General features: G+C 45.5%; 1 protein-coding gene across 1 annotated transcript in view; it reads right to left on the reverse strand.

Moving 5' to 3' along the window:
- Positions 1-26,376, reverse strand: part of LOC146785830 (uncharacterized) — a 946,503-nt gene that overhangs the window by 338,709 nt on the left and 581,418 nt on the right. Inside the window, exon 14 of the mRNA XM_085635161.1 lies at positions 3,440-3,571. Coding sequence (XP_085491287.1) covers positions 3,440-3,571 — 132 coding nt within the window. The remainder of the gene's footprint in view (positions 1-3,439; positions 3,572-26,376) is intronic.

The following is a 26,376-nucleotide window of genomic DNA, read 5'->3' on the forward strand; positions in this document are numbered from 1 at the left end:
ATAGCCTTTGCAGAATGTGCCAGTGATGCGCTGTTTTTGTTTGCTCGCTCTTCTTTCTTCAACATTGTAGCGGAGGAAGCAGTCAGCTATTACGGTTGTACAGCGCCATACACGTAGTGACGTATGCGCGTACAGCCAATAAAATGGGACCATTTTTTTGGCTGTCTGCAGGGGTCCTTTTTCTGCTGCCAAAAATTTAAACTTTTCGGTCATTGCAGTAGACAGCTCTGCTTCTTGCAGTACCCAGTGCATCTTCCATAAATAGATGGACAAGCAGGCTTCACTGGCAGGAACTGGATCCTGATATTTTCTGGGGTGAGCAAGATACAAGCAGCACTAATCGTGTGAGCAGTACCAACTGCTATGCAAATCCAATGAGCCAAAATGATCTCCCTTGTTTTAGAGATTAAAGGCTTTTTTACAATCACCTGGTGATCTCAAGCCCACCAGATGATGACTTAACTATGGTGGAATAGATCACTGGCATATTTATGTAAATATGTACTTCACATGCAGTCTATGCCCCTGATTCAAAGCGGTACAAAAGGGGGTGGTGATGGACGGAGCATCAGAACCAATCAAACACTCACACCCAGTCAACAGATCCGAGTTTGATCCATCACCGTTCTTTAGCCCACTCTGCCACCCCAGTTCAGACATGGCCATATGCAAATCAGTCTGACCCTGTGCCTCATGTGAACAGTCCAGCCCGAACTGCCAAGCCATGCCTTCCCTGGACCGGGGACAAGCTTCCTAGGACCGGTTTCTGGCATTTCAGCCGTCTTCAGCCAGGCTTGCTTGAATCCAGTGGCAAAGTGAGCAAGGGACTCACGTCTGAGCATACCCTGCCAACTTATGGCGAACAAAGCGGTACAAAAGGGGGTGGTGATGGACGGAGCATCAGAACCAATCAAACACTCACACCCAGTCAACAGATCCGAGTTTGATCCATCACCGTTCTTTAGCCCACTCTGCCACCCCAGTTCAGACATGGCCATATGCAAATCAGTCTGACCCTGTGCCTCATGTGAACAGTCCAGCCCGAACTGCCAAGCCATGCCTTCCCTGGACCGGGGACAAGCTTCCATGGACCGGTTTCTGGCATTTCAGCTGTCTTCAGCCAGGCTTGCTTGAATCCAGTGGCAAAGTGAGCAAGGGACTCACGTCTGAGCATACCCTGCCAACTTATGGCGAACAAAGCGGTACAAAAGGGGGTGGTGATGGACGGAGCATCAGAACCAATCAAACACTCACACCCAGTCAACAGATCCGAGTTTGATCCATCACCGTTCTTTAGCCCACTCTGCCACCCCAGTTCAGACATGGCCATATGCAAATCAGTCTGACCCTGTGCCTCATGTGAACAGTCCAGCCCGAACTGCCAAGCCATGCCTTCCCTGGACCGGGGACAAGCTTCCTAGGACCGGTTTCTGGCATTTCAGCTGTCTTCAGCCAGGCTTGCTTGAATCCAGTGGCAAAGTGAGCAAGGGACTCACGTCTGAGCATACCCTACCAACTTATGGCGAACAAAGCGGTACAAAAGGGGGTGGTGATGGACGGAGCATCAGAACCAATCAAACACTCACACCCAGTCAACAGATCCGAGTTTGATCCATCACCGTTCTTTAGCCCACTCTGCCACCCCAGTTCAGACATGGCCATATGCAAATCAGTCTGACCCTGTGCCTCATGTGAACAGTCCAGCCCGAACTGCCAAGCCATGCCTTCCCTGGACCGGGGACAAGCTTCCTAGGACCGGTTTCTGGCATTTCAGCTGTCTTCAGCCAGGCTTGCTTGAATCCAGTGGCAAAGTGAGCAAGGGACTCACGTCTGAGCATGCCCTGCCAACTTATGGCGAACAAAGCGGTACAAAAGGGGGTGGTGATGGACGGAGCATCAGAACCAATCAAACACTCACACCCAGTCAACAGATCCGAGTTTGATCCATCACCGTTCTTTAGCCCACTCTGCCACCCCAGTTCAGACATGGCCATATGCAAATCAGTCTGACCCTGTGCCTCATGTGAACAGTCCAGCCCGAACTGCCAAGCCATGCCTTCCCTGGACCGGGGACAAGCTTCCAAAGTGGGCCGCCAAATTCCGATCCCTGTGCAAACCTAAACTTACACAGGGATTGGAATTCCAAGACATGTGGGGGCATATTTACAAGGGCTTTATCTCCGCTTTTTTTACTTTTAAAGCCAAAAAGCAGAGATAAAACTATTGCCCTATTAACAAGAGGGTGCTAACATGCATTAGCACATGTTAGCACCCTTTTACCCAACGCCTCCCTTTGCATCTCCAATGCAAAGTGGGCATCTCTGGGCAGGACAACCTTGTAAATATCGCTGATGTTCACATCGCGATATTTACAAGGCTGCCCCAGCATTTTAGCACACGTTAGTTTTTGGAGAAAACAGATGCTTTCTCCAGAAACTAACGTCTGCTAAAATGCAGACTTACCTATCCCTAACATTGGGGTGGATTATGCTGATACGACCCTGTGGGTCGTATCAGCAAGGTTATCGCCGTTTTGCAGGGAACATCGCTGGAAAACCAGGAATGTTCCCTACAAACCGGCGATAACCTCGCTATCTCTGGAATTTTTATCGCCCTGGAGAAACGCGGTGTTAATAACGCGCTACCAGGGCGATAAATTCCAGAGATAGCCAGCGATAACAAAATTATCGTAAGCACGGCCAGCGATAATTATCGCTGGCCGTTGATAACATGCCCCGTGGTTAGCACACACTTCTACACATTTTCGCAGTGAATTTTGCCAAGTCAATCTGGTCGAAAAAAACCCTGCATATTCTGACGTTTCCTGAAAATTGAAGCTGAAAGCTTCAGGTTTGCATGAAATGTATCGGTTTGCATAGAAAAGTCAGAAATTGAGGTCTTCCCCACCCAGTAAGTACCAAATAACCCAACTTTGATATGTATTGGTTGTGGCATATATGCCATCCTAGCTCACCATTCCACTACTCTTGTCATTGGAAACTCTGCAGTGAAGCGACAAGTTGTGCCACTACACCACTCAAACACTATCTCCACCTAAGTTCAAAGAACACTGAGTAGAGGTAACAATAATTGTTGTGCAATACAACAAGCACACCATCTCAGTGCTTGGTTGTGAGAATCTTACTCCTAAAGAGTGATTTCTATCTGGAAAGGTTCTGTTGCATCCTCAGTCAAGCAAATATAGTTTGTAAGTTTTGCAGCTTAAAAGAAACTTAAAAAAAAATATATTTTTAATTACATTTTCCAAACATAAAAATACAGTACGCTAATGACTTGTGTTCCATAACCACATTACGACATTACCAAAAAAATAAATAATTCATAATACCAGAGAAGAAATTCAAATGGTGTGTTATATTATTTCATTTTGACGCTTCAAATATTTGAATATATTAGTGATAATAATAAACCTGTTTACTTTCATTGCAGAGTATTCCGGTCCACCCTGGAGTGCAGAGGCAGCCCGTCTTTTCACTGTTGCATCCACCTCCATTTGAACAGTTATGGCAGCTCAAGCTGCAATCATTTCCGAAGGTTCCATCGAAGCAGACTGCAACACAAATATTAAGACGTCTTACGTAAAGAAATGCCACTTTTTTCTTCTAGAATCTAATGTTCACAAACCTGGGAAATGTAATCTATAATTTGCATTTCTAATAATTAACTCTAATTTTTAAGCATATGCTGAAAATGTGTTTAGGTGGGGCGTGCTGCTGATAAAAACGTAATCTTTACCTGGCTGAAAGGTCTACTGCTGCTCTGCACTCTCCTGCTGCCCTGTGGGTCTCTCCCCGCCGCCGCGCCTTCTTGCACCGGCGCGGTCGCAGAGCGGGAGGGACTACCACTCCCAAGATCCTTAGCGGCAGGAAGCCGTCATTGACACCACCGATTTGGCGCCAGGAGGCATATAAATTTGGAGGACTCTCCCGGCAGAGCGGGCGTGCTGCTGATAAAAACGTAATCTTTACCTGGCTGAAAGGTCTACTGCTGCTCTGCACTCTCCTGCTGCCCTGTGGGTCTCTCCCCGCCGCCGCGCCTTCTTGCACCGGCGCGGTCGCAGAGCGGGAGGGACTACCACTCCCAAGATCCTTAGCGGCAGGAAGCCGTCATTGACACCACCGATTTGGCGCCAGGAGGCATATAAATTTGGAGGACTCTCCCGGCAGAGCGGGCGTGCTGCTGATAAAAACGTAATCTTTACCTGGCTGAAAGGTCTACTGCTGCTCTGCACTCTCCTGCTGCCCTGTGGGTCTCTCCCCGCCGCCGCGCCTTCTTGCACCGGCGCGGTCGCAGAGCGGGAGGGACTACCACTCCCAAGATCCTTAGCGGCAGGAAGCCGTCATTGACACCACCGATTTGGCGCCAGGAGGCATATAAATTTGGAGGACTCTCCCGGCAGAGCGGGCGTGCTGCTGATAAAAACGTAATCTTTACCTGGCTGAAAGGTCTACTGCTGCTCTGCACTCTCCTGCTGCCCTGTGGGTCTCTCCCCGCCGCCGCGCCTTCTTGCACCGGCGCGGTCGCAGAGCGGGAGGGACTACCACTCCCAAGATCCTTAGCGGCAGGAAGCCGTCATTGACACCACCGATTTGGCGCCAGGAGGCATATAAATTTGGAGGACTCTCCCGGCAGAGCGGGCGTGCTGCTGATAAAAACGTAATCTTTACCTGGCTGAAAGGTCTACTGCTGCTCTGCACTCTCCTGCTGCCCTGTGGGTCTCTCCCCGCCGCCGCGCCTTCTTGCACCGGCGCGGTCGCAGAGCGGGAGGGACTACCACTCCCAAGATCCTTAGCGGCAGGAAGCCGTCATTGACACCACCGATTTGGCGCCAGGAGGCATATAAATTTGGAGGACACTCCCCGCGTCGCGGGACCGCGCGCGGGCAGCGCCGGGCTAAGCCCGGGCAAAGGGCGGGCCCTCTGTGGCCCTCAGGGGTCTGAAGGAGACGGGACGGGCAACCCCCCTAACATCTTGCATCCTGGTACCACTGCCGGAAGGTGATATCATCGTGAGACGTAAATGCTATAGGGCAGATGTGTGTCCCTAGGAAACCCTAATCTGTTTAACCTCGACACCTGTATCTTATGTATATTTAACTAGGTGAACATCTAGTTTATTATGACCAAGTCGAGAAAGACCACTATGGCGACTAGATCAACAACAAGAAATAAGTCCGTGCCAGTAACACCATTACCATCTCTTACAGCAATAGATCTAATGCTGCAAAAAACCATCGGAGTGGTTGCCGATGCAATCCAAAACACGGAGAGACGCCTCTCACTTACTCCTAACTTGTGTTTCCCTAATTTGTCTATGCACACTTCTGTGCAGAATAACACCGCGGAGTCTATTATTAGTGTAGAGGACTCGTTATTACTGCAGTCCTTCTCGGGACTGCCTAATGGTAATAGCTGTAGAAGAAATACGTCTCTAAACCCTCCAATTGTACCTACCGGTAATGAAGGCAGCCCCCAATCTGCCCCTACCGGTGAGGATATTCCATGTGTATCATACTTAGGAAACAAGTCACTGACTCCCCCAGGGGCCGTTCTTGCGGAAAGCTCTCTTTTAACTAACCTCATAAGTGCAGATAAATCTCCTTCTCCAAAATTAAAGAGTCTGCGCTATGGAAGGAAAAAAACGAAACCAAAATCAATCATGAGGAAGACATATAAACCTATAGGCAAATATAAATCTTCAGTTAAAGATGTATGGTCAAACTTTAGATTGGCTAAACAAACATCCAGTACCTCTAACTTAACTACAAAAGCTGTTGAGCAAGTGGTAACATTGCATAATGAAAATTCGTTTACGACTAGCAAAGTTGTTATAAATGAGACAACACAGACTGAGGAGGTGTGTGTAATTGATAAATCATATTCATCGAGATTGGAACAGATGATTAAATCCCTTCTCCATCCTATAAATGAGAAAATATCTAGATTAGAACAAATTTTAATGAATCTAGATAAATTTCAACCTAAGGAAGTTACTAATTTGTCTAATTGTACTAATATCTCCACTCAGACAGATAACTTAGAAACCTTGGGTCATAACTTAAAAACTTCCTTGCTACCGAATTCCAAAGCCCAGATTAATTCTAATCAACATATAAGTATATGTAATACCGCTTTAATCTCCCCGGCTATGCCTATTACCACGATGGGACTCTCATCCAATAGTGACGAAAGTGAATGGGCCACGGAAGGCACATCTACCGCAATTCCTGATGCCCAGGCTGAGCCAGTCAGGTCTACTTTTACAGTACCATCAACTGATAATATACGACCAGCGCAAAAGTACGTGCAACCCAAACAAAATAAGAAACCCATTCACATTAATCTTCCCCCTGAATCCCAATTTTACACCATAGTGATGATAGGTGTACCGCAATTAGAATTGGGAAAGACGGAGAGATATGGTGATTTGAAGAACAAAGTTAGTCATTGGCTAACCAGCCATAGGCCGCTCCCTCGTCATATCAGTGGTAAGATCACAAATGTCAGGAGAGTCGATTGGGTGGGCCATAGATTCAAATCAACCGAGGGAGACTGCATTATTGTCACGTTTATTGACAAACGAGCGGTTAGGCATATTACCAGCTGGAAGGATAATTTGATCCATAGTCTAATCCGTACTAAGGACTTAAGCTATTTCTATCCTCCAAGGAATGATAGCAACATTCATCCTAACATTGAGGTTGGGGCAAATTACACCATGCATAATTCAATGTACAATGGTGCAACCTCGAGGAATTATGAACCCTTTACCATAAAGGATCGAAGTCATTCTAGAAATGATTTACTAGGTATGTCCAGCAAAGCTAACTTCTCAACATTCTATCCTGAGAATTGGGAGGATTTAAATGGATTATATAATAATCATAATACTCCCCAATTGACATATCCTAATATCCAATATAATGTTCCTATCTCTAATAGATTCAACGCCCTCTATGAGCGTAATGGCTTAGAGGGTGTTGACTGACTGCATGATTTTTCAGCTACTTCTATGTGTATTGATTTTAAATCTAGTAACCCTGTCCATGATAAGAACCTTTCCCCCACCCATATTAATTCAGATAGTAACGATCCTACAGAAATAGTTATAGATCAGTTTTCGGTTAGTTCTGAATCTGTTGGCTCAGAGCACATCAGTACAATGCAATATCAGTTAGAAGCTTCTAATATTCATCCTATTCATATAGACCCAGAATCTAGTGCAGTAAATATTATGGGTGCCTTTAACGTTGAACATTTTGATCGAACATCAGATCCCATCGTCATCGAGGCTGCACCCGATACTAAGAATGCTGTTGTATGTAATATGAACTTAGTCTCTTGGAACGTAGCAGGCCTGGCTGATAAAATAAATGATCCAAGCTGGCTTGCTTTTGTCAAAAAATTTGCGATTATATGTCTCCAAGAGACGTGGATGGAAGGAAATAATGCCTTCATAGATGGATATCAAAGCTTCCTTAGGCCTGCAGCCCCCTCAGCTAGTGGCAGAGCAAAGGGGGGTCTTGCTATTTTTGTTAATCTGTCTCTCTTGTGTAATACAACTTACCAGAAAACTGTTAATTGTAATATTCAATTGCTTGTACTGAAGCGAGGTAAACATACTCTAACCCTAGTTAATTTTTATAATGCTATAACTGATGAAGGGGAGAGTAATTTAATATCATTGAATGAACTGCTGAAAGATGGTCCAGGCACACTGCCGTGTAACGTCTTAATTGTAGGAGATTTTAATGTTCATCCTTGCGGTAACCCCCGAGACACCCCTATGGGCGACCTGGGGTGTAATAGCATGGATGGATTCCATTTTCGACACACTAGGCAAGGGTCACTTTTAAATGACTTGATAAACGAAAATAACCTGTATGTAGCTATGTCATTGGCCCCTGAGACCAAAGTCTATGACGTTCCAACATTCAAAGGCTCTGGGTCTGGGACATTCATAGATTACATATTATTATCTGCCGATCTCGCCAATCAGGCTTCTAATTTCACGATTCAAACAAACATTCACAGTGACCATAACCCACTTTCCATTAAACTGAATGGGGGTATATTTGAACAGCGAAAGCACTGTGAAGATGTGGGCATATTAAAATGCACAAATGGAAAACGCCGCTTGAAATGGCATATGGTAAATCAGGAAAATCTCTATAAAGAAATTAACAAAGCATGCGGCAGGGATCTAATGGACTGTGTATCGACATGTTTGCACCCAGAGCAAATTTTAGACATTTTTGAAGGTATAGTGACAACAGTAGGGTCGCTGTTATCAGTTCCAGTGAAGGGGCAGGTTAGAAATATTCCTAAATGGTTCGATAATGCATGTTCCTCGGCAAGTAAAAACTTAAGAAAGGCTTTAAAAAATAAACCCAGAAATTCAGGTAATATTAAAAACCTCCGTCTGATTTATAAAAAAACTCTTGCTAAACGGAAAAAGGAAATAAAAACCCATATCTGGGAGTCCTTACTTGACCCCTTAGTCTTGGGCAACAGTAGCAAATTCTGGGAAATTATAAATAAACCTATATTTGACAACCTGAGTGATACTGCACTTGGTACAAACATTCCAGAGAAAGATTGGGTTACTCATTTTAGTGCAATTTTTAAAAGTAATGATCAACAGACAGCATACAATTTTTTAACATTAAAGGAGAATTTTTTACCTTTTTCTGATAATGAAATAGAAAAGGCTATTCAAGGTTTAACTGGCAATAAGGCTCCAGGCCCAGATGGTTTGCCACCGGACCTTTTTAAATCGTGTATCTCGGTATGGGCACCTGTTCTCACAAAGGTGATAAATGCAGCTGCAATGTCTGGATGTCCAAAGTCTTGGGGACAATCCACGATCGTCCCCGTATTTAAGAAGGGCGACCGTAGTAGTCCACTATGCTACAGGCCAATATCGTTAATTAATTCAGTAGCTAAAGTGGTAGGTGGCGTAATCTTGAATAGGTTAACAACATGGGCGTCAGATAATAAAGTCATATCCTCTATACAATATGGCTTTAGACCTGGTCATTCTACAATAACTCAATGCCTGAATCTATATCTGATTGTAGGCAAATACACTATGGCCCGACAGGGAACCATTCACATGGCTTTTATGGACCTATCGTCCGCTTTTGACTGTGTTGATAGATGTAAACTGTGGGACATTATGATAAAGATGGGCGTCGAGCAGAACTTAATTTCTGTTCTGGCTGACTTGCACTCAGACACCAGAGCTAATGTTCGTTACACTCAAGATCTGAAAGTAACAAGTGACATCAAAATTAATCGGGGTGTCCGCCAAGGGTGTATCCTAGCACCATTTTTGTTCAATTTATATATTAATGAGCTAGAGGATTACCTGATTAAAACAGGAGCCGATTACCCCTATGTCGGCCGAAAGGGCATCCCGGTTCTGCTATATGCGGACGACGCCGTCCTTATTTCCAGGACAGCGAATGGCCTTCAGTTACTCTTAAACTCATTTCATGATTTCATGAGCCTTCGAGGCTTGAGTATTAACAACTCAAAGTCATATGTGATGAAACTAGGTCAAGGGTCACGAAAGCCTAATGTGTTTTCCATAAATGGGGAAAAAATCCCAAATTCTAAAACCTTCTCATACCTCGGGGTTTTACTTGATAATCAATTAACCTGGGGCCCAGCTGTTATAAAAAAGAAGGGCGAGGTAACACGCACAAATGCAGCCATTCTCGGGTTTGCTAGAAAAATGGGCAATAGCCCGGTGGCTGCTTTACTTAAACTTTATCAAGCTAAGAGTGTTGCCATTGCCTGCTATGGCAGCGAGCTCTGGGGTTATAGTCAAACGCAAGCCCTGGAGATTGCAGAAAACAATTTTCTAAAGAAGGTTTTGAGGCTGCCAAGGGGTACCGGAAACTTCTCGGTCCACGAGGAGTTAGGTGTACCTTTTCTCAGTGATAGATTAGCAGCAAGCCCCATGATATGTTGGCTGACCTCCTGGCTAAACAAAGATATACCTCTCACACATGATATATTAAAAGAAGCCTTAACTTGGGACGGCAGGTTTAAGGTACCATGGTTGAGGTATATAAATGACCGCCTCACGGAATTGGGACGCCCTGACTTGTTTTCAGCCCCAGAGACTATAACTAGAGCTGATGTTACCTTTGTGAAAAAATCATTTTTGTCCTTAAGGAATTTTGCCCGGGAGGAGGGCGAATTGTTGAAAGCTAGTGTTAGGAAACATGCTTTACTCCAAACAAGCCCAAGTATGGAACCGTACCTAACATGGCCTATGTCTGGCTTTGAACGCTTTTTATTGACAAGGTTCCGTTTTGATTTGATTCACCTCTTGTTGGCAACTCCGAAAGGGGCACACCGAGGGCAAGTGCTACCTGCTTGCGGCTGCGACGGGAAGTCTCCGCAAGACTTGGTGCACTTTTTATTTATTTGTCCTTATTATGCAGTACCACGGAAGTTATATCTAAAGCCTTGCTTAAAAAAGTTGAATTTTATACAGATTAAACCAGCTCTTTATTACCTTCAACTCCTAAATAGTGACTGCACTCTATATATATGCAGTTTTTTGAAATTAGCCCTTATTTTTAGGAAAAGTATGGAGGGATAATTATGCTGTTTTTATTGATGTACTTCTCCCTTATTTTTAACCTTGTATACTTATTTATATTTTTAACTGGTTCAATTTGTCTGCTGTTCTGGTTTTATAACAAACTTCGTAATTTATTGTCTCACAACTTTGCTGTCTTAAATTTGGAACTGGAGGATTTATCCTTTTTAATGTTTATTTGTGAAATCTTGCTCATGATTGTATATTTGTGATATGAATTTTTTAACTGTTTTTTTATGAAATTTGGTTTATGACTGTATATTTGTGACATGAACTTTTATGATTGTAAAGATTACAATCGAATAAAGATATTTGAATTGAATTGGTGCAGTGTATACAAATACAAACAGTGCTCACGTGTGACGACACGTTTCAGCAAAGATAGCAAATTAATCCAAGCAGTTATTACATTAATAGATACCCCAAAGGAAAGGAACTGAGTGAGTGAATGAACAACTGAATGAGAACACTTATGCTGCATTGTTCCATGCAGTTAACTCTCTTGGGGACTGCCCTACCTGCTCCTTGATAGTGTGTAAGCCCCAAAAAGGACGGGGCCAGTTCACGAAGGTACTTTTAAGTATGTGACCTGCAAAATGATCCATCATTGCATTGAAATAAACTACTCACAGACTGTGGTTAGGGGAAACCCCTGCGCAAACCCACATGGAGGCGGACACTTGGTGGGTGAACACTGAACAACACTTCTTACGCATAGTAAAACTGAATAAATGACCAAATTAATTTCTAGAGAGATGCATTGACACAGCATTACGCTCAATAGGGTCTGGTGGTATGGGTGGTTTACAATATTAGAGGCTGCAGAGAAGTCCAGAAGAAACATTAGAGTGAGATCTCTCATCTGTGGCCAATAAATCTCTGTTGAGTCCATGTCACAGTAGAACATCCAATTTGGCCTTTCTGGAGGGGATATTATTGGTTTAAAACAGACGTGGAAGGACACCTTCTTTAATGGAGGTCTTAATAATGTAAATTCTCGTGAGAATAAAGAGCAGGCACACTAAAGTCACTTAAAGGCGCACGACCCATCTATGCATGGAATTCTAACACCAAATGAAAATCTGTGCGAACAAAAGGCAAATGTTTGGGTGGCCAACATCGCATCATTTGTCAATGTGTATTCCATGTAATTATCCACTTAGAACTTTTATTCATCTAAAACTTTGTCTTACTAACAAGCTTGCATTTGCTCTTGATTTGGTGTGATCGTGAAGCAATTACAGTGATTGTGAACTCCCTCATGCTGACTCAATCATTTCAAATCTCCTACATTTTGCATCTACTGGAACAAAAGGAATACACCGTTTGGTAACCCTGTCAATCTACATTCTCAAGCTGACCCACCATCTACCTTGAAGCCCTTGAACCATACTGCTATACGGAACACTGACAGTGGCCGCCAGCATGGATCTGGGGTATTGCGGTGGGGGAAAGGGGGTAAGGAGGTACAATTCTAAAAAATAATTAAATTCACTTACCTCCTCACCACTCTGTCCCACGTTGTCAAACAGGAAGCAGCCAGGCTCCCCAGACCCAATCACAACACTGCAATGCAGCATTGTGATGGGCTTCCCTAAACCAATCACAACACTGCAATGCAGTGCTGTGATTGGTCTGAATGCGGTGGTTCGGCGCTCAAGCAGGGCATGGCCTGGGCATGTTCTCCATGCAGACTGTAACGCAGCCTGCATGGAGAACATGCTAAAGTGTGCAAGACAGTTTTGCCGGCCCAAGAGGGCCGGTCAAAGCATCATGCGCACTTTAGTGTGCCCACCACTCCTCCCCTGCTCTGTCAACAGAGCAGCCCGACTCTCATGCTGCAGCAGCAGGGAAGAATAAAATGATATTAACATTGCGTTATTATAATTTTATATTTCCTTTCTTTTACTACTGCACAGCAGCAGTGGGGCGACGTTCACGTTCACTACTGATCTGTACCTTTGCAATGAACACCGTAACCTCAGTATCACACTTGCCGCACTCGTATCTGCAAGAGCTTAAATCCATTCTGAGACTCTTTTAGGTGCACCCCATAATGCCCACTATCAAGGGTATCAAATTGCACTACACAAAGTCATTCAGTGCTGCGCTGCACTGATGGAAGCTTTTACCACAAAAAACACCTTTTGCGCATGAAAGCTGATCAACAGTATTATTCGCTTCGAATTAGATTGTGTGAGTCCATGCACAAAAATGTTGTACGTTCAGACCTTAGCTTGAGCAGTTTTTGCCTAGATTTTGCAGAATACGGCAATCATTAATTTGAAAGTAAGGGTGCTTAGCCTACAGCAAAGTTGGATTTAGCGGGGGCGTGCCCAGCAAGATAGCCGCATAGGACGTGCCTGTGCGGTGTTCGCACTGGATCACAGGAAGAGCCGTTAAAATTCTGTGGTGCGAGGCCGCATCAACTCCAGTAACACCGGCCTGGCCAGGGGAGATCGACTGGCTCAGGAAACCCTGCTCAAATCAACCAAGACCCCAAGAGTGCCAAAAAAACAGCCGTCGCCAGAGCAGGGCCGCCATTTTGCCTGCCATGGACGCCTCCACGGCCGGCGTAGAACTCGAAGCGCCGGTGGCCTGGGGCCCTGTCGGAGTTTGGGGATATGTGGCGAGTTTGCGCGCAGTCCGACGAGAGGAGTGCGGACTTCGAACGGCGGCAGCCTGTATGAAGATGTGGGCGTTGGTGACGGATCTGGCCTTTCTGTGGCGTCTGGACCTTGGGGCCCACCCGCGACGTAAGGATGTGAGTCGCTGGCGAGGGCGGGCCCTCCCGCTGTGGGAGACCGATGCGGAGCTGAAACCGGGAGACGGCACAAGTAGGTGAAGTGGGCCTGTGGAACTTTGCCGGGGCCGAGACAGGCCAAGCATCGATGGAGGCCTTCTGAGGCTCTAAGGCCCATACCAACAAATGAGGCAGACATAGTTAAGGGAGGACAGTCCCTGAGTGAGGAACACTTGGCCCAAAACTTGGCTGATACCGTAACTACCGGCCAAGGGACTGATTGATGCAAGGGGCCTGGGTGGGAGCCCCCAAACCGAGGATCGGAGGTAAGTTGAAATTGGGTGGCCCTCTGCTCTGTTTATGGGAATTTTGGGCCTCATTGGGCACTCGTGGCTGGGAGTGTGACGGACCTGCTGTTGCCCGGGACTGGGGCTGCAGACCCTCCTGGGCCTTATCATCTATATTTAATAGGGAGTGGCCTAGCCAGCAGAGCTTAATTAGGCTGAGACCCTGAGACACCACGGTGGCACACTGTTGAAGATAGCTGCAGAGGCGAGAGGCGAAGGGGACTCGGAGCGCCGTTCATGTGGTGTGTGGAAGATGGGAAAAGACAAAGCCAACAGAGCACAGGCCAACATAATCCTTAATAACACATAAGCTCTACAGCAGGGGACACATCAACACTACCAGAGGGAGGATGGAGGAGCGGGGGGGCCCCGGCAGAGGAACGGCGAGACCGTTCTCTAATTGATGAAAAGGCGGCCATACAGAATACGAGAGATGACATGGTGTCAAGGATTGATGCGGTGGCAATCGATGTCAGTCTTCTTCGATGTGATCTACGTAAGGTATCTGACAGAGTCACTACGACTAAACAACACTTTGAAACACTTCGGACGGAGGTGAAATCTCTCAGGGAGACAGTCATGAAACTACAACGCATTTGTCTATTTACCTTGTGCTAGGAGGAACGGCTGATTGCTTGTCCTTGTGCTGACCTCTCCTCTCCAAGGCGTCGCTTGAACTGTGGCCAAATCGCGAGGGGAACGGATCTCCACTGAAGGAAAACGCGGAGCCCCTGAGCCTACAACCCCCAAAAGCCTTCGCGCTACCGTCGCGCCAGATGACAGCAGAGTGCAGGAAGCCCTCATAAGCGCGGGGCGCCTCCCGCAGTGCAGGACGCATTTGTCTATTTACCTTGTGCTGGGAGGAACGGCTGATTGCTTGTTCTTGTGCTGACCTCTCCTCTCCAAGGCGTCGCTTGAACTGTCGCCAAATCGCGAGGGGAACGGATCTCCACTGAAGGAAAACGCGGAGCCCCTGAGCCTACAACCCCCAGAAGCCTTCGCGCTACCGTCGCGCCTGATGACAGCAGAGTGCAGGAAGCCCTCATAAGCGCGGGGCGCCTCCCGCAGTGCGGGACGCATTTGTCTATTTACCTTGTGCTGGGAGGAACGGCTGATTGCTTGTTCTTGTGCTGACCTCTCCTCTCCAAGGCGTCGCTTGAACTGTCGCCAAATCGCGAGGGGAACGGATCTCCACTGAAGGAAAACGCGGAGCCCCTGAGCCTACAACCCCCAGAAGCCTTCGCGCTACCGTCGCGCCTGATGACAGCAGAGTGCAGGAAGCCCTCATAAGCGCGGGGCGCCTCCCGCAGCGCGGGGCGCGCGCGGGCTTGCCCGGGCGAAGCCCGGGCCAAGGGTGGGCCCGTCTCGCGCCCGTCATCGCCAGGAAGAGGCAGGGCTGGGCCTCCCCTCTTAGATTTGGATTTCATCTTTCAAGGTACTGTGACCAACGCGGGGCTTGTCACCCCCAATTGCTGTGACTCTGGGACTGTGTTCCATTGGTGTATTAAACTCGCTGAAGGCGTATGCCTGTTTTACATACCAAATTGCTATTGTAGAGTACGTCTCGTGAATTTGTTGAGCTCTACATTTGCATACTCGGGTGTAATCATACATTTATTATTATGGTTATATAAATGTTTTATATCTTTTGTATACATTAGTTTTATATTATTTCTTTCCATCATGGTCTAATATCTTAACGTAGTATCTTGATCCCTATTCTAAATACAGGTTGGGTAATGGCGGGGAAGGGTAAACGTCCGGGGGGGGGGACTGTTAGCGGCACGCTAGACCAGTTCATAACACGTGCTGTCTCAGTCTTAGAGCATGAAATCGCCATAACTGAGCGGCGACTTTCCACGGAACCAGCGCTGATAAGACGCTCATCTATTGGACCTCTAGTACTAGCTAAATCCCCTATTAGATCAGTCGGGCTTGAGATGGATAATTCCTCTCAGCCCGAGGACCTTGAGACAAGTCCCATTACGAATCAGAATAGCATAAGGATTTCTGAGGCCTCCGGTGAGGTCGCTTTTGTAGATGTAAATCCCACAAGACCAGATGTAATATATCCGCAGACACGGGCTAGCAAGAAACCTAAAAGTACGACTAACCCTAAAAGGAAAAGAGTCGAGGATACTCAAGGTGGGAGGCAGCCGAAACTTTCTAAAAAGATCGCCAATCCAAATAATGTTTCCTGCATTTCATCTGTGAGGGACTGTGAAACAAATGGCGTGGGTAAAAAGAACTCCCTTGACCAGCTACAACCTGGTGAGCTCATCATTCAAATTGAACAGATGGTACGTTCACTATTACTCCCCTTGGTTGAGAGGGTTAAACTGATTGATACAAAAGTTGAACGCCTCGAGCAGACGATGCTTGATAATTTCTGCTCTTTAAAAAATGTCATCAAACTTGTTACACGAGAGAGAGCTAATTCTAACTCTAACCAAATAGTTATGTCAGCACCCACAACAAACGCCACAACTATCCCTGTTGTTGATCCCGCTGTAACCACCAGAGATAGGTCAGGGCCTGACCCTCCTATTGTCCCGGCTAACATTAGCCATACCAAGCTACGGACAAGTTTCACTAGAAGTAAATATGGGGGTAATGACACTGTGGAGAATCCTAATAGGGCAAACAGGGGTATGAAGGCAGGATCCAGTAGCATTACTCATACCGATCCTGCGAAACCTGTAAATGCTCACATTCATCTTCCCCCAGCTTCTTTTCCTTACGTAGCAGTATTAACTGGCGTTCCGGAATTAAAAGACGGCAAGTCTGAATCTTACCCTGAACTTAAAAATAAAGTGACCTTCTGGCTAAATAAAAACAGACCCATCTGTGCTGGTCTGAATGGGAAGATCTTATTTGCCAGAAGGGTCTGCTGGGTCGGAACAAGACCAAAAGATGTTGAGGGTGATTCTATTGTTGTAAATTTTCAAGATAGACGCGTAGCGCGTCTCATCTGCGATGATTCACTCTCTGGGGGCCAGCCGGGGATAGGGGTGCGCAATCTGGGTTATTTTTATAATTCAGTCATTTACCATGCTGAAAGATCTTCCCATCATTGGGGAGTGTCGAGAACGTTGCCTGAGACCATTATTTCCCATCTCGATTATTACAATCCCAATCACAACCTAGGCTATTTTGATTGACCGGAATCCCAGTCCTCAAGGGAAGTTATGGCAGAGGGAGTTGTTCCTGCGGATAAAAGGGTTGAAGTTGGGTCCCCCTTACCCGGGACGCCAAACCTAGTCAGACACTCCCTCTTGCAAACACATTTAGAGCATTCAAATCCTTACGATGAAAGCCCTAATATTACCTGCCAGATCAATTTGCCGGGAATAGGGGTGGGTTCATTGATTTCGTGGAATGTTGCCGGTCTGAAGACAAAAATGGACTCCCCAGAGTGGGTTCAATTTATTGGTAATTTTGATGTCTGTCTCCTTCAGGAGACTTGGTCCTGTGAACCTCAGCTTCTCCCGGGTTTTTTGAACTTCCACGTTCCCGCATCCAAGGGACCCAAAGGGCGTCCTATGGGCGGTTTAACAATATGGGCTCGCCAAGAATTATTCTTGGTGGCCAATGAAATCAATACAGGGTCTCCAGACATTCAATTAGTCAGATTATCCTTGGGCCCAGTGGGTGACTTGGATATTTATAATTTGTACCTGAGAGGGACCAACGGGACGAAGTCCAGGACCCTGGTCACATTGGACTCCCTCATTGCTCAGCACTCAAGTGAGAGGGGAGTGCTTGCTGCGGGGGATCTGAATGTGACCTTTGAACCACTTCTAAACTCAGATTTTTGTTGGGGACTTGACCCTGAGGAAGATCAGCTATGGGGTATCCCTGGCGTTGACATGGACCCAATAAAACGATGGTCCTAGGTTGCAGTGCAGGTCAATGCCCTCTGTTACGAAAGAGGCTTGAGGGCTTTGAATGGAAGAACCCCAGGGGACAAGGAAGGGGCCAACACCTTTGACAATGGCCGTCACAGGAGTAGAATTGACTATGTCCTTTGTAGCACGAGGTTATGGCAATTTGTAAAAGATATGGTAGTTGAACCCAGACCAGAAAGTGACCATAACCCGTTATGTGTAACGCATTGCTGGTGGAAAAACGGCAATGCTAAAGCAGCGGAGGCGATATCTGTGCCACCTGAAGTATTCCCCTCTAACGATATGCGTAGGCTTAAGTGGAGTATGGTTAAGACTAATGAAAAGGCAATTGATAGCATCGATAATCTGCTGTCTAAAGTTGTACTGGAGTTTGAAAATTGCAGGTACACTGACTCAGGTATCCTGCCAATCACTGGTCTCCACGAAACATTTTTTGAGGGATTACGCCGGTTTTTTCTTAAACCAGCTAGGAAAGGTAATCGACTCCCCCCAAAGCGCCTACGGTGGTATGATAATGATTGCAAGAGTGCCAGAACTAATCTTATTACAGCCCTCTCCAGTGGCAGTAGTGATCACGTGAGGGAAGCTCGCCAATTATATAAGAAATGTATAGGTCTGGCTAAAAAGAATTGGGACGAGCTATACTGGTCTGACCTAAAGGATGCTAGTGATGCTAGGGACACACGACTATTCTGGAATACTATTAAGTGGGGCAGGGGAGGGTTACCTGATAGACCCTTAAACCATGTTTCACAAGAAGAGTGGGTAAATTATTTCAGACCCCAATATGCATGTGACCCCCAGATAAACCCTGCAGGGGAGGTATCCCTTGCTTTTTTCACTAGTGGTCCTTTTAGTACCAAAGATACCCTAATCGCTTTGGGATCTGTAGCAGCTGGACGGGCTCCAGGACCCGATGGGATTCCATCTGATCTCTTTCTCCACAACAAAAAGTCCTGGAGCAAATACATCACCCTATTGGCAAATGCCATTGCTGTTGGTGCCCCAGTTCCCAAATCCTGGGGGGGGGGCTGTCATAATCCCCGTGTTTACGAAGGGTGACAGAACCCTCCCTGGGAATTACAGACCAATTAGCCTAATTGATACAATTCAGAAGGTCATAGGGAGGATGATACTGAACCAGTTGTTAACGTGGGCTGATGATAACATGATTCTGTCTCCCTTCCAAGCTGGTTTCAGCAAGGCAACCAGCACATTGGACCAGGTCTTTCGTTTTGTGCAACTCCACTGGAAAGTAGTTACTCTGGGGAAAGGCAGTCTCTATGTAGCCTTTGTGGACCTAAGAGCTGCCTTTGACCTTGTCCCTCGCAATCGGTTGTGGGTAGTCCTTGAAAAACTAGGGCTCCCAGTAGAAATTTTGACCTTGATAAAGAGGCTCCATGAGTCCAATTTTGCTAAAATCCAGTGGGGAGGAGTGGGCGAAGTCACCCTAGAGTTCCCGGTTGAACGGGGTGTGCGGCAAGGCTGCACTCTGGCTCCTACCATTTTTTCCCTATATATTAACGGGATTGCCCAATCTATGCTTAGCGCCATCACTGATGCCCCAAAGCTTGCTGGAGTTATTACTCCGATATTAATGTTTGCGGATGATACGTTAATCGTATCAAAAACTCCAAGAGCTTTATTAGTCTTTGAGGATTTTTGCCTTGGTCATGGTTTGGAGGTGAACGTGGCCAAGACAAAACTTATGGCCTTCAATCCGCATCCAAGCTGTAGAGGGAGAAAGTTCTTTCTGGATGGGCAACCAATAGAAATGGTCTCCAACTTTGTTTATTTGGGCATCTATATAACTAGTAGTAATAAATGGGATAAGCATATAGAGGTAGCCGCCCTGAAGCTTAGGCAAATCTCGGGAACACTAACTAGAGAACATAAAAAATCCTTCACTAAGCCCGTAAAACCTGTTTTTCACAAGATCAAATGGCTGAGGCAGCTCCGCCAGACCTTGACAGTTATGGGTATGGTGGGGTTATGGAGCGATCCAGCAACTGCACAGTTTCCCACAAAGAAAATTATAAAAGCTATTTACTGGGAACGAGTCGACCACCAGGTATGGAGCAGAGCAAACCCTAATGGAATGGCTGGTCGCGACTTAGAGATGAAGTTTACGCCCGTCCTTGAACCCTACTGGGACATGATCACGAAACCCAGAGACCGGAAGCTCTTCTTCCAGCTTAGAGCAGGTTCTTTACCACTTAAGTCCCTTACAGGCAGGTGGTCCAGTCCTCGAGAGGAAATTTGTCCTGACTGTGGGTTACAGGCAGAATCTATTGCCCATTTCCTGTTTGTCTGCCCAGTGCTAGCTATTCCTAGACGAGTGTGGTTGTCACCACTGTGTAGAAATTTGGGCACCAGGAGTAGTGCTGTTGCTCTAAGAATTTTATGCACCAGCACTTCCCCAACTATTTCTATACCAATAGCTAAATTCTTGGGTTGGGCATTGACCCTAAGGGTGAAAGCCTGTGCCAAACACCAGAAAACTTCCCTCCATACAACCCAAATTGTTGTCACTTAGTGTGAAATTTCATTAATTGATTCTCCATAACACTGTAGTTGATGGGGGTTCCTTAATTAAGTATTGTTAATTTGGTTGTCATTTTGACTAGTTTAATGCTTTTTAAAAAAAAAATTTTAACCTATTTATTGATGGATTCAAAAAACTTTTTAATGTATTTTATATGTAATGTCTGGATTTATGTTTGTGTCTTTCATGATTTTTTCTAAATCGAATAAAGACTAATGATGATGATGATGATGAAACTACAATGGAAAACAATCAAGCTGGAAGATCGGTCGAGGATCAGGAAGGACACTCGAGAAGGAATAATTTGTGTTTTGTGGGATTCCCGGAGCGAGTGGAGTGACCCTCGGTGGAGTTATTCTTGGAGGACTGGATCGCCAAGATACTTGCTCCTGTGAAAAAAACCAAGTTCTTTAACATTGAAAGAGCCCACAGGGCGTTGGTTCCTCTGTCGAAACCGGGAGCCCCGCCGAGGGCTATCATAGCCCGTTTCTTTAACTTCCGTGACTGGTACATAATCCTGCAGGCTACTCGCAAAAATAATGCCCAACTATTCAAGGGTTACCCGATTGCAATCTATCCCGACTACACACAACAGGTGCAGGCTCAAAGACGCAACTGATAGTGAAAAGGCGGATGAGGGAAGCCGGGATGAAGTACAGCCTGCTTTTCCTGGCCAAACTTCAGGTCGAACACAAAGGCAGAGCCCGGATTTTCTTTCCAGCTGGAGACGCCTCGAAGTGGATGGATGTGACAGGAGGAAATGGTGATTACCGGAACTTACCAAATAACTTAAGGAAGGGAACGGATTCGGTGGACTCTACAATGAGACAATGACGGCCGTCTGGAGTGAAAAGACAAAAAGACATGGGCGGCTTTAGAAGGGTCCTGGTGTGCATTGATGGCCCACTGCAGGTGGCAGAGGGACCATCAGACTCAGAAATGACATCTTCGGTAATTGTGGCAGACACAAATGTTTTCTGAGCTCATGACACATGTAGAGAACTTAGACTCGCTGGCCAATATACTCAGGTAAGTGAAGCAGAGGGGACTACTCTAATGATGCATTGCTTAATTGATCTTGTTGTGGGGAACAATTATATTTCCTCTGCCGGGGTAGGACCACGTCCCTCGCGAGAGACTGGGGCTTGACTGGGGGGCTGGAGGGCCTACCCTCACAACTCATCGAGCAGCTTGTCACTTGCAACGCACTTCTTTACTGGGACATGGCCACTGCTTATCGGACAATTTAATAACAAATAACGCATTACTGGGGGTTGAGTCGCAGTGGCTAAATATTTTGTCTGAGAAATGTGGAGGGGGTGGTTTGGGGCGGGAGAGGGGGAAGCTCGCTCTCTACAATGTAGAGAGGGACAGACCCATTTCACTGCCCAGCGGGTGGGGGGAGAGTTGTGGACACCATTCAATTTTGTTAGTTAATGGTTGGTTTTTGGAAAGTTCATGGGATCCATGTCTGGGGTGCAGCATGTTGACGCCTCACCAGTCTCGAGATGAGATAGATAACTGGGGAATAACGTAAAACAATAATCATGAATGGCCATGGCTCCCTTCATGATGAAAATACTTACCTGGAATATACGGGGTAGGGCAATGCTTGAAAAAAGGAGGAAGGTGTACGCCTCTTTAAGGCGATATAAAATCTCTGTAGCAGGCCTTCAGGAAACACATATATGGTGTGACACAGTACCTTACATAAGACATAGGTGGAGAGGGCAGCTGTATGCCACTTCCTACTCGGGGTTCTCCTGGGGGGCTCTCATCTGCATGGCCCAGGGAACCCCTTTCTAGCACCTGCAGCATGTGATTGACCCTGAAGGCGATATGTAATACTATACGACAGGCTTGACAGTCAAGAGATCTGTTTTATAAATGTATATGCTCTCAATACAGATGTCCCGTGCTTTTTTTCCCGAGGTGATGGCTGCAGCGGCTATGTATGTAGGGGGAGGTGTCATATTGCTGGGGGACGTTAACTGTGTGTTGGATGGGACATTGGACAGGGAGCCCCCCGGGCGAACACCAAACCAGGCAGGACTGGGGCCCTGGAGGACGCCTTGAAAGGGCTGGGACTGTTGGATGTGTGGAGACTATGGCACCCAGTTAGTAGGGTCTTCTCCTGTCATACCGCTGCAACTGGTACATTTAGTAGGCTGGACCAGTTCTTTGTTTCTGAGGATCTGGTCCCCAGGGTGGGCAAAGTTGCGTATCTGCTGAGATATATCTTGGTTCACTCCCCTATGATATTATCCTTAGGTAATGGGAGGATCAGGTCTGTGGTCCCGATGTGGAGGCTCCCAACAGAAGCCCTTAAGTACACACCCTTTTCAGCCTCGGGTGGGAGAGGAACTTTCTAAATATTTTGAAACAAACTGGGGTTCGGCGTCCTCAAGAGCAATAGAAGGGGAGACTACTCTTCCCATTACAGACTTAAACTGGATGAACATGTACAAGATCTTACAACTTACTCCGCACTTGATAAGGATCCAACAACTGACATACAACTGACTTTACATGAGATCGTGGACAAAGCGGTCCGCTGTGGCACCATCGGAGAGAAAGAACGCAGATTCTTTACCCAGAATTTTCCGACACGCCCATCTTTAAGAATGCTACCTAAGATTCACAAAAGTCTCACCGACCCACCTATGAGACCGATTGTTACTACATGTGGCTCACTGCATGAACCAGTAGGTAAATATCTAGATCAACATCTCCAACCCTTCGTACAGCAAATGTCAACCTATGTACGGGACACCACTCATTTTTTAAACATCATTCAACAAAGTGATATCAAGTGGGATATCAATACTCTTTTTTGTACCATCGAAGTAACTTCACTGTACACTTCCATTCCTCACGATCTTGGCATGGAAGCCATTGAATTTTTTCTTTTGCAATCCTCCATCTGTGAAGATCTAAAGGTATTTTTACTTGAGTACTCCACTTTACACTTTATCACAGCTATTTTTGTCACTGTAACAGGTATTACTTACAATTGAACGGTACATCCATGGGCAATTGTGCAGCTCCCTGCTACGCACAACTGTTCATGCATAAGTTTGAACTGGATCACATTCTCAACAATATACAATGGAAACCATATATGCCATTATTCCTACGGTACATTGACAATATTTTCTTAATTTGGAGAGGGCCCGAACGACTTTTGAAAGAAGCGATTAATGTTCTTAACGGGATAAATGACCGCTTGAAGTTTACCTACAACATCCACAATGATACCATCAACTATCTGGATGTACTGCTGTACATCAAAGGTGACCGCTTTGAGACTACTCTTTACAGAAAGAGCACAGACAGAAATAACTTGTTACATTTTTCCAGCTTCCATCAGCCTTCTCTTAAAAAACATCTACCATATTCTCAATTCCTCAGGGTCAAAAGAATCACCTCTGAACCCGCGCTTTTGTTACAAGAAAACTTGAACATGGGAAAACGTTTCATTGATCGAGGGTACCCCAAAGACATCGTACTGACCTCTTTGGAAAGGGTCCAATTCAAATCCAGATCACAATTGTTAAAGGTTAGCGACATCAAAAAATCTACGTCAAGATCTGTTATGGTTACTAAATTTTCCACCATGAGCTACAACATCAAAAAAACCATTTTGAAACATTGGCCAATGTTACAAATTGAACCTGATTTCAAAGATACATTTTTGGAAAGACCACTTTTCGCATATGAAAGGGGCAAGAATCTGATGGAGCTTTTGCGTTTTCAACCAACCAGCGATTCAGTTTGTTCTTACAAGGGTACAATTCCCTGTCATAATTGCGGTCATTGTAACAGCATTATTAAAGTCAATTCGACTCAGCACCCCACACAGGGTTATAACATCAAGTTACATGTTACGGCGACATGCGACTCCAAAAATCTTATTTACATGCTTAAATGCCCTTGCGGCTTGATATACATTGGCAAGACCGAGAGAAAAATTAAGGTTCGCCTAACAGAACACATAAGCAACATCCGCAACAAGAATACCAAGTCCACAGTAGCGATGCACTTTCTTGCTAAAAGTCACAACATTAGCCAATTGAGATTTCTGGTATGTGAGGTGGTACCGATCAAGGATCACAGAGACAACCGCAAGTACCTACTCCAGAGAGAAACGGCTTGGATCTATAAAATGAATGCTCTGGTCCCACACGGACTCAATGACCGCGTCGAACTCAGTTGCTTCCTATAAACTTTGCTCTGTACATCCAGTCCCTTTGAACTCATACATCTTTTGTTTTTTCTTGTTTTCTAAATGTTGCACAACATCGTTTTTATTGTCTTTCATATCTGTTAAATTCCACAAACTCATCACGTTTTATTCATCCATTTTTCTACCTTTTAATTTATAATTACGTTTTTCCACAACCTTGATCACCCGTTTGGTTCACATCCAGTTCCTTTTTTTCGTCTCATTTCAGACAACTTTATTTATTCTTTTCCATTTTTTATTTACCTCAGTCTCTTTCTTTCCTTACATGTCGATTTTATCCATTTTTTTATTGACTTTAACCTACGATCTAACTGTTTTCAATTTCTCTACTTCTTTCACCTGCCTTTTAATTTCTTTCTTTCACTCACTGCATAAACACCATTATCTCAACTGTCCTAGGACTCCATTTCAATATGGCTGCCGTCTGAGTTTTCTATCATTTGACCCCTTTTCACTTTCCGTCCTCACGTCCCGTTCATTAGCGTGTTCCTTCTCACTGTTTACTAACCACTATACCCGTTGGGGTCTGACTACACGAGTATACGCTGTTCGTCTTTTGCACGCATGATACCAGTGATCAATCGGATCACCTAAATCACAGGTATATTTTGTTTTTAAGTGTACGTCATTGGGCTTCCCATAACGCACCGTTGAATTCTTTGTTTTTGCACAAGCGGTTTTTTACTCACGTATCGTCGTTCCCAATATTCTTCTCGCTTGAAATTTTTTTTACAGGATTAACAACTTACTCGTTGGTTGCACTCTCATATAATTGACATATTTCGGGATACCTCCATTGGTTTTCGTCTTTCTTACCGTTAGTCAACTGTTTTCCCTTACTATCACTGCCACATTATTTTAGATTTTTTCACAATGGTGGACTAATGATCATTTACTGATAGTTAACACAACTGAACAGGCCGCTAAATCTCTCCTTTTGTATTCTTTAGGACTTCTCCTGATGAAGGGTCGTGTGACCCGAAATGCATTGAGCGCATTTAAAAGTCCTTTGTTGAACTTTTGTGTTTAATCAACGATCTCGTGAATGTAACGAGGAACCCAACATTGAACAATTATTTGTTAATAAATTTGCATGTTGGAACATTTTTTGGAACCTAGCACCACTCTCTGATTTATCCTGCAACTTCGTTGCTATTTTGGCTGTGCCTAGAGGGACACTACTCGTTTTGACTAGTGCAATTCTCATTCATTCACGCGTCCTGGTTTAGGAGACGCTTTCCTCTATAGCACGCCCCAACCTGTGTACAGTCAACTTAAGAATTGGTGTGCGTGGTCTTTTCACATTGTTCACCCTGGATTTGCCCCGCCTCAAGCAAGAGACTAGTCAGTTGCTAGACAAGGCGGTAACCAAAGAGGAGGTACTGGAGGCCATACACACTCTAAAACAGTCCAAAAGCCCTGGGAGGGATGGTTTCTCATCCGAATTTTTAAAAAAATATATGCACCTATTCTGGTAGACCGCCTGTTGGAGGTCTACAATGAAGCGTTTAAGGAACAGACGCTGCCTACTTCCATGAGGGAAGCATTGTTAGTCATAATCCCTGAGACAGACAGAAATCCCCAGCTCCCGGGCTCGTACAGACCAATATCCCTCCTAAACATAGATGTGAAAATCCTGAATGGAATCCTGGCTGCCAGATTACAGCCATATATGTACCAATTTATACACGCTGACCATGCAGGCTTTATCCCTAAATGCAGCACTGCCCATAATCGAAGAAGGTTGGCCCATGTATGGCATTTCCCCTCCCTGAACCAGGAGGATTACGCCCTAGCGTTACTAGATATTGAACAAGCGTTTGATTCGGTGAGCTGGGTTTACATGTGGGAGGTTCTATGCACCATGGGGATGAGGTACAATTTCTCAAGTGGGTACAGCTGCTTTACTCTGCCCCTCACGCTAGGATTCGTATGGGGTGGTTGGTCTC

Source organism: Triturus cristatus, chromosome 11 (genome assembly GCF_964204655.1).
Source record: "Triturus cristatus chromosome 11, aTriCri1.1, whole genome shotgun sequence".
In the NCBI taxonomy this organism is placed as follows: domain Eukaryota; kingdom Metazoa; phylum Chordata; class Amphibia; order Caudata; family Salamandridae; genus Triturus; species Triturus cristatus.